The sequence below is a fragment of the Lactuca serriola genome, chromosome 5 (genome assembly GCF_051521515.1).
Source record: "Lactuca serriola cultivar US96UC23 chromosome 5, Lser_US96UC23_V15, whole genome shotgun sequence".
NCBI lineage: Eukaryota > Viridiplantae > Streptophyta > Magnoliopsida > Asterales > Asteraceae > Lactuca > Lactuca serriola.
In genome coordinates, this window is record NC_136412.1 from 289,902,453 (window position 1) to 289,912,399 (window position 9,947).

The 9,947-nt window shown below is 37.4% G+C and overlaps 2 protein-coding genes across 2 annotated transcripts; one reads left to right on the forward strand and one right to left on the reverse strand.

Moving 5' to 3' along the window:
• The first annotated feature begins 239 nt into the window (after positions 1-239).
• Positions 240-3,569, forward strand: LOC145054612 (uncharacterized). Its single transcript, XM_079002845.1, has 5 exons — positions 240-857; positions 2,069-2,121; positions 2,200-2,244; positions 2,338-2,382; positions 3,110-3,569. Exons 1-5 carry the CDS (start codon positions 711-713, stop codon positions 3,534-3,536), a joined length of 717 nt encoding a protein of 238 aa, XP_078858971.1. The 5' UTR covers positions 240-710; the 3' UTR covers positions 3,537-3,569.
• Positions 3,560-6,417, reverse strand: LOC145054611 (subtilisin-like protease SBT1.8). Its single transcript, XM_079002844.1, has 2 exons — positions 4,688-6,417; positions 3,560-4,357 (listed from the first exon to the last, which is right to left on the reverse strand). Exons 1-2 carry the CDS (start codon positions 6,306-6,308, stop codon positions 3,699-3,701), a joined length of 2,280 nt encoding a protein of 759 aa, XP_078858970.1. The 5' UTR covers positions 6,309-6,417; the 3' UTR covers positions 3,560-3,698.
• Between the last annotated feature and the right edge of the window lie 3,530 nt (positions 6,418-9,947).

Here is a 9,947-nt window from a genome sequence, read left to right on the forward strand (position 1 = left end):
ATAAAACTCCATTTTATTTGACAAACATTTTTACCAAAAACCAATTTTTACCGTCAAAATCCAACCCAAAACACCCGTGGAAGCCAAAACATACATAAGGGAAATGGCTTTAAAAAATATATAACAAATAAAATATATAGAAAAAACATAATTATAAATTTATAATGTACTTTTTAATTAAAGAGAATCACTACTAATATAAGTAAAGAAATAAATAGAAAACAGAGATGTACGTAGTAGGATTACAGTAGTAGTAGTTACAGCAGTCTCTGAATCATCTGTAAGTATCCTACAAGGCAGTCACGTGCGGCAGTGACAGCCTTCACCTTCACCTTCACCACTCCACCTTCTTCCCCACCACTCTCTCCATTTTCATCACCTTCACTTTCTTCTTCTTCTTCTTTCTTCTTTCTTCTTTCTTCTTTCTTCTTCTTGTTCTTGATTTGGGGGTGTTTTTTTCTTCACACAGTTTCCTTTTGATTAATCAACACAAGTAAAATACATATAGTAGTAGTAGTAGTAAATGTAGATAGACATTATTGTACTGAGTCTCATCTCTGCACCAATTATCCCCACTCTGTCACCAACAGAAACCACAGTAATAATTTTCCTTTATACGTTCATACCTACTACACCCTCTCTCTCTCTCACACACACACTTCACCCAATTAACCCACTCTTTCTCTCTCTACTATTACTCTTTCATTCCAATGGGTTCTTCGCCGGAAGGAGGTGGATTAGGATTAGGATCTCCGACGCCGCCGCTCCCCAGACCCAAGTCGCCGCCGGAGCTGTACGGGAAACGGAGAGAGTTGGCGAAGGTTGTGATGTTGGAAAGAGAAATAGGTTTCCTTCAGGTTTGCTTTCGCTTTCCTGATTTTTCTGTCTTTCTTGAATTATGTGTCTTTCTGCACACTTACTTTCACTTTCATTGCTAAAATTGGGTGCTTTCTAAAGTGGATTTAAACTTAAAAAATTATAAAACTTGAAACAGTAGGTTGCATAAATATATATCATTCTATTAAACAGTGTCTAATTAACTTAAACTAAACTAAACCCAAGATTAATGTTTCGAAAAGCTTCGGTCTTTGACCAAATCGAAATGGTTATACTTTGTGCTTCATTCTTCTTGGGTATGCTTGATCTATTTGTGTTTGTAGGGTTTGAAACCCCACATTAAGTGGCTTTATGATGTGTGTAGTTGAAAAAGAAAAGATAAGCATAATGGTCCCACTATACAATAACATCAAGCATCCACAGTTTTGATACAATCTTGATTCAAATGTGTGTGACATTGTCTCATTGTTCATTCGGTATAAAAAGGAAACAAATTTTGTTCATACATACTTTATAGAGCGTTCCTTCTAAACTAGAATCAATTATTATTGTTCATACATAATTTATACAAATAGACATCGTTTATATATCCATTTGTACTTTGTATATACAATACACAATATCCGTAAAAGTTTACCTAAGAGCTTTTTGGTTGAGTTTATTTGACACATCAACACCATCTCCACAATAGGAGATTTTTTTTTTTTCATGAGGTTATTTATGGGACCCGTTATCTTGTTCTAATCATTTTATTCAATTTTATATCAATTATCTTCTTTATTGCTTATGGGACCCTTAATTATTTGAGAAAGCTCCCTTAGAGAGCTTGGAATAAAAACCAAGCTTTTTCAAAAGTTTGTTTATTGGAGACCCCAAATGTTTTTGAAAAAGCTCGTATTGTGGATACTCGTTGAGTCTATAACATCCTTTGTTTGGGCCTCTTTCCCTCAAATTTCAAGACTTTTCTACTTTTTACATAAATCGTTTGATATCAAAGAATTTTATTCATTCATGGTAAATCTGGGTTACGACATTTCACTAATTTAGGTAAATTTGTTAACATTCCCTCAAATATAGGACGTGTTGCATGTTTAGAAAAGCATTATTTTCTTCTCAAAAGTGTGTTTTTTTTTTATCATTTGCTACAATGTATCTAAATTAATTTGGCTTAAAGTGAATATGTCTACTTAAGGCATGAAGTTCTCTCTTTTTCATTTGTGTACTTTGGTAGGAAGAGTTGAAATCGACTGAAACACTACAGCCTGCATCTTTTTGCATTAAAGAGTAAGCAATCGGATCAACCAATAACTTCTTTCATCAATCTTTTTAAATTTTCACCATCTAACCAACTTTGATTAACAGGGTTGCTGATTATGTGATTGCAAATCCAGAGCCATTGATCACAACGTAAGACACATCAATGATCAACCTTATCTTCTTTCTTTCCTTTATAAGTAATCAACCACCATCTTCATTTATTTTTCTTTTGACCAAAATCAGGGGGAAGAAGACCCGTAAGTCTTGTGGCTTCTGGAAGTGGCTATGGTATGATATTGTTTTTATATATATACCTTTCAACTATCTTTTCTTGATTTCCTAGTATGTATCATAGCCACATTTAGCATATATCCGACTCGATACATTTAGTCTAATCTCATTGAGCCTCTGATATTAGACTATATCTGTCTCAGTAGACATAATAGTGTCTAATCTCATAGGATAATCTCATCAAGACTTTGAGATTAGATTAGATCCGTCTCAAAAGAAATTATAGTGTCTACATCTCATAGGCTTTAAGATTAGATTACATTTTTCTTCTCAGAACACATGATAGTGTCTACATCTAGTCTGATCTTAAATCTCTAAGATTAGACTATAGATCTCGAAAGACATGAATAATAGTGTCTAATCTCAAAGGCTAATTTATCGAGACTTTGAGATTAGACTAGATATGTCTATGAACATGATATAGACTTTGAGATTAGACTAGATATGTCTATGAACATGATATAGACTTTGAGATTAGACTAGATCTAGTCTAATCTCATTAAGTCTAAAGATTAGACTATATCTCGAAAGACATGATAGTGTCTAATCTCAAAGGCTAATCTTATCCAGACTTTGAGATTAGATTAGATCTGTCTCAAAAGACATGATATAGACAGTATCTCATCTGTTTCCCGATCAAGCTTTTTTGGAAAGAAAATTTTGGATTAAACATATCTTATTTTAATTTACTAACAATAAATTTATATATTTGTGTTGCTTGTAGTGGAAGTTCCTGTTTTAACATGTCATGGCTATGCTGTTGCTGCTGTTGCAACGACTGTTCTCTTCAAATGCCACGCTGTTGTTGTTCATGTTCTTTACCCGACTGTTGTTCCTGTTCATTACCAAAGTGCAATTGTTCTTGCAACCCGTGTTCCTGCTTCCCGCCATGTTTAAAATCATGTTTCTGTTGCTGCCCGAAGTGTGATTCAACTTGCTGCCCGAAACTTCAACCATCCTGCCCGGATTTCAGTTGCTGCTGCAAATGTTCTTCTTTCTTCTCGTGTTGTTGTTTCCCCACCAAATGCAAATGCAAATGTTCATGTCCTAAACTTCCAAAATGCTCGTGTCCTAAACTTCCAAAATGTAGTTCCCCTTGTGCTTCTTGTTGTAGCATAAAATGTTGTTACTCTTGTTATCATTGTTGTTAATGAAATAAAAACATTACAGAATATGACAATTAATATTTCTTTTTTTATCGATTCATTTTTTGAAGCATAAATCAAACAAACAAGCACCTACTTCTTCTATTACATTAGCTTTTGAGAAACATTAGAAACAGTCATACAGAAAGAAGCCCATATTGATAGATATTATACAACTCGGGCCCAACCAAAAGCAACCGGGCTTCTAACTTGATTCTCGGCGTTCTTCCAAGTTATCGACCCAAAAAGGTCATCGGAGTTGCTTTTCCGGGAGACAAATGTAACCGTGTACCTCATCTTATCTCCTTCTTTCTTGAAAACAAGCCTTTTTGGTTTCACGGTGACCTGAACTCCCTCCGGCGCTTCTGCAACTACATCATAAGCAGATCCGGCAAGGCCAACGTTTGTTAGCTGCCGGGTGTATCTCACGACTCTTGATTTCCCAAAAAGAACAGAGAAAGAAGGGTAGTTTAATCGTCCTGGGTCGCCTAATTTTCTGGCGCAGGTGACATTAGCGCGATTGACGACAGCTTGAACCTGTTTAATGTCGTAACCTAATGAACAAACGAAGGCGATGTATTCTTCCGTTGAGATGTCGTACACAAGTCCGGGAGAAATTGCTTTGTGTGGTTCGACGTGACCTGCTCCATGGGCGAATGGGGTGGAGAATTGACCTCCGGCGGCGTCCCGCAGCGGTGATTTGGTGTTGTCGACGATGTAGGCGGTGGTCATGAGCGCTGATTTGATCGCACTAGGGCTCCACCCCGGATGTGCTGCTTTTATGAGTGCTGCTAAGCCACTGATATGTGGGCACGACATGGATGTACCTAAAAGGAATTCAAACGGATTTTTACTTTTTTTTTTTTTTTGGTAATTGTTTAATGTGTATCACTTTATCTCGATCTGTTTCCATTAATGTAAGCACTTCAAATCCACTCAAAGTGAAATTAATTGAAGAAGAATCTTCGTCATGTGCATAACGCGCTTATTTTTTTAATTGTTTGCGTCAAATTTTATGATTATGGATACTGATGATAATCATGGTATTAGTAAATTATGGTGGTATGATGGATTTGATTTTGTATTTAATGGAGTCGGAATAAATCTTTTGACTGATTTTTTTTTAAAAATTCTAACCGTTGGGAATTGGATTATACCTGACATGATGTTGAACTGGGTTTTCCGGGTATCCATTTCCAACCCGGTGGGCCCGATTCCCTCTGACCACCCAGCCAAGATGTTGACTCCGGGTCCAATAACGTCCGGCTTCAATATCTGCGGAGTCACCATGTTCGGACCTCTGGAACTGAATGCTGCCACCACCGGCGACGGTTTAACACCCAAAACCGTTCCTCCGAAGCTAAGCAACGCTTTGGGATTCTTCTCTGTTTTCAAGTATTCACGGATTTCGTCTCCGATTTTTCTACCCACGGCAACCGCCGGTAACATGTGGCTGTCGGCAACCAATTCTTCCCCACTCTCCGCCGTGTTTCCTAGTATCATTCCGATACCACCGGCTTCTTTCACCACCTGACCTTTCTCAACACGTGGATTGACACCCCTGTCGCAAAAAACTACTTTACCACGTACGGCATCCGGTTGAAGTGAACCGGGCATACATAAATTACTCGAACTTCCGGTTCCTTTGTCGTTGAAGTAAACCAATTCAATCGGTTTATCGCCCATGCCTTTCCCACTGTAAAGAGAAACGCCGGTGACGCGTTTGCCGTTTCCTAATACGACGTAAGCCGGGAAATCTCGGTCGAGAGTTCCGGCACCGACGGTCATTATCCATGGAGCGACGTTGGCAAGTGACGCCTTAGCGGGTCCGCTGTTTCCGGCTGAACACGACACGAAAACACCCATTTCCATGGCTTTGAATGCTCCGATAGCAATTGTATCGCGAAAATAAGGCGCAGAACCTCCGCCGAGGGACATGGACAACACATCAACACCATCGGAAATTGCCCGATCCATACCGGCGAGGATATCTGAACCAAAACAACCGGTTTTCCAACAAACTTTGTACGTCGCGACTCGCGCGTGGACAGACATGCCACGCGCCGTCCCACTAGCGAACCCGAACAAACTGGCGTTTCCCACTTGAGCCCCCGCCGCTGTCGTAGAAGTGTGTGTCCCGTGTCCGTCTTGGTCTCGTGGCGACTCCTTCTCCTTCGAGATAGCACCGGCTGCCAACCGGAAACCTTTAGAAAACTTCCGGGCACCAATCAGTTTCTTATTGCAGACGGTTGGTTTGAAATCTTCTCCTTCTTCACACTCACCCTTCCATCGAGCAGGCACAGCGGGCATAGCGGCATCGTCAAAGCTCTTCGACTCCGGCCAAACTCCTGTATCAAGTACGCCGATGATGACATCGTGGCTCGCTGCATTGAGTTGCTGCGGCGTATGGCCAGACCACAACCCCAATTCATTTTCGATCCCTAAGAACTCAGGAGTTCGAGTGGTGTGGAGTTGGTAAACTGTGTCCTCATAAACCCCAAGTACAGACTCCGATTGTCGGAGGGCCTCCACCTGGTCTGGATCTAAGGAGGCGGAGAAACCGTGGTAGGCGTTAGTGTAGGAATATAGAATGGCATCGGGGTTAGTGGAAGCGAGAGATTGCAGACTATCGGCGTACCAATCGTGGTGAGTGACATAGGATGTGGGTTTTTGATGATTGTTCATTTGAACTATGTAGGTTTGTTTGGCGGTTGTAATGGTGAAACATGATGGGTGAAGAATAGCTACTAAGAAGCATAGCCACAGCAGAGACGCCATGGCAATTTCAGAGTTAAATTAAAAATGGTATGAAGAAGATGGAAGGAATTTTGTCTCTGCACAGCTGCCCACTGTCAGAGAGGGACGAATGGAAGGGATGAAGGAGTGGTGTCTGCTTATAAGCGAGTATTGTTGCAAATTGAGGCGTGCCGTGTTACCTTATTACTCGATTGCCATCGCCTAATTTCGCTTTAATAAATTTGTTTTAGTATTACATTACAAGGTTTTGAATTTAAAGTTTGTTTATGTGATATGTTTCAATTTTTCATTACCAATTTAAATGTTACGACAAAATCGGTCGTTATTTTTTTATTAATTAATCTTATTTATCTTCTGACCTCCTATTATTCTTATGAATTGTGCTTCATTTCTTTGAGCTAGTCACAAAATTAACAAAATGAGATTGAGAATATTTTCAGATAGGGTAAATGGCACAAAAAACACTCTTTTTACACAGAAATTCGATTTTGACGCTGTGTTTTTTTTTGTGTCAATTTTGACACTGTGTTTTCCAATTTCTTACAATTCTGACAACTTGACCGGTTAACCAGGTTGAATGCTGACGTGGCATGATGACGTGTCAGTTTTGATGACGTGGCATGCTGACATGATATGCTGACGTGTCAAAATTGAATTTTTTTTCTCACAAAAAACACTAAGTTTTCATTTTTTTTTTTCGATTTTGACACTACGTTTAATTTTTTCTTTCAACTTTGACACTATGTTTTTTTGTTCCAAATCGAACATCATTTTTTCCAATTTTGTTCAATGTTGACAATTTTCTATTTGAAACCGTATAAATATTTTTTTAATACATTTAAACTATATAAATATGTTTTTTTTCATTTAAAAACCATAGTTTTGTATAAATACATTTTTTTTATACTCAAACCATATTTTTATGTATAAATATGTATTAGCTATATAAAAATTGTATTTTATATTAATATGCAACTTTAAAATGTGTTTGAAGGTTTATAGGCGTGTAGTTGATCAAAATTTGGATATCAAGTTTGCAACCCATCAAATTTTTACATCTTATTAGAAGCTTATGGTTAGTTTGATTCTCATGATATAACTAATGCTTTGAATGTAAGAAAAAAAACACCTTGTATTTAAATAAAAATGTGGTTTTTAAACGAAAAAAATATGTTTATACGGTTTAAAATGTAAGAAAAAAATATATTTATACGGTTTCAAATGGAAAATAGACAAAATTGAACAAAATTTGATAAATAATGTTCGATTGGAACAAAAAAAACATAGTGTCAAAATTGAAATAAAAATTAAACTTAGTGTCAAATTCGAAAAAAAGTGAAAACTTAGTGTTTTTTGTGGAAAAAAAATCAATTTTGACACGTCAACATATCATGTCAGTATGCCACATCATCAAAAACTGACACGTCATCATGCCACGTCAGCATGTAACCTGGTTAACCGGTCAGAATTGTAACGAATTGGAAAACACAGTGTCAAAATTGACACAAAAAATAACACGGTGTCAAAATCGAATTTCTGTGTAAAAATAGTGTTTTTTGTGCCATTTACCCTTTCAGATAACCATTTTCAAGTTTATAATCAAATGCTCACATATTTTGCAAAACTAATCCAACAAATTGACATTAACTTGGTGAAATGTTGTTTTCAGACAAAAAAAAATGGTCCATCATATCTTGTATATTTTAAGGCTCGTGGGTGGAGATGGTCGATGCGTGAAGGTGCCAAAGATGATGACCACCTCATCACAACAACATTCAATACATCTTTGAAAATGGTGTTACACACATAGGAGAGAGAGAGAGAGAGAGAGAGAGAGAGAGAGAGAGAGAGAGAGAGAGAGAGAGAGAGAGAGAGAGAGAGAGAGAGATCTCCCTCTTTGAATCTTCGTGAGAAAGTCTACTCCACATCTCGATTATAAAGCTATGGGGCGTTGTTCACGTATGGGTTTGCATTTCACATCATCTTATGAGTCCTTCATAAAGAGTATATTAAATAGCCTTAGTTAATGATAATTTCGTATGAATTAATAATAGATACGAGAACAAACTAATAATAAATATGAGAACATACTTCATGAATAAATAAAAAAGATTTCATGATTATTTTTAAATGACAAATTTTGTATTTGAGAAATATTAGTTTTGATGAGAAATTATATCTTTTGATTCTATTATATATTTGTTTCAAAGATTTTCATTTCAAACTATGTGTAACACGAGAACTAAGAGCTATGGGCAAAAACCAGACAAAACTACAAAAACAAGGTTAATTTGGTTCGAAGATATATAATTACAAAACTTAAATCTAGTATATTAAACTAATGTTGAGATTACATTTTTTGTGCAATTTTTGTTTAAACTATGGTTTGCTACCACTCGGTCTAATTCACATTTTTTGTGCAATTTCTGGGACACCACTGCGTCACAAGGTCTATACCACGACGTGGTGGTTGCCAGCATGTAAACCCTAATTTTTCAGGTTTTAATGTAACGTCCTAAAAATTCATAGTAAAATTTTCATTTTTAAAACAATAAACCATACAAACGAGTTGTTCCAAAACCGATCAAAGCGAATATATTATTTAAACATCAGAGTAAATATCGTAAATTACCAATGCGGAAAACTCTGGTGGATATAGTGCAGTCACGTCGGACTCTTTCCTTTCGTACCGGAAGTACTTGAAACCATAAACATAAAACCGTAAGCACAAAGCTTAGTGAGTTTTCCAACACACCACATACCATACATACAATAAAGATTGTTATTTGTCAACCATAGTCTTGTCATTATGCTATGAGTCATATCATGGTCTTTCCTTATCAGGTCAGGGGCCAAAACCCCGGGTCTTACAAATAAGTTCCAGGAGCCACCTCCTGGTCTTCCATGCAAGTATTGCAAAGACAACTAGCATACTACATATTACTGTAAAGGTCCATACCCTGGTCTTGCATATAATTTGTAGCGATCGTATCCAGGTCTTTCATACAAATGTCAGGGGTCACCCGTGGTCTTCCTACATAATATAAACCAATGGACCGACATTGGTGCCTTTGACCCTCGAGTACGTTGAGGAGACTCACTTGAATCACAATGCTAACTAAATCCTCATGCAACGTTGCACCGATCACAACCAACAGCTCTCACCACCAAAAGATGGGTGCTAAACACTTCCTAACAATCCACACAAGGCAAACCCTAAGTCTACCTTCTAAAAATAGAGATTGACCAAAAGTCAACCCAATCCAAAAGTCAACGGTCAAAGTCAAAGTCAATAACCCATAATGTCAATTATTCATCCTCACATCATGACCGACCTTTGGTCACGTCGTGAGAGCTCACTCAGTCTGATTACAATACATCTTGACTCAACTCAGCGAACTCGAACATGAAAAGCCAATTGAGCTAACCTCACGACGTGATCTCCAAGAAGGTTAACATAAAACGGGGTTATTCAACCCTCACGTCGCGAGACTCTATGTCTCATGTCGTGAGCACAATATAAAGTCAAAATATAACCATTTAAGTCCTTAATACATCAAGCCTTTTACTCTAACTTTCCAAAAGGTCTTATAACTCCATAATACACTTAAAAGTCGATGTTTTATGGGCATGTATATCCAATACATGTCTAGATCTCAT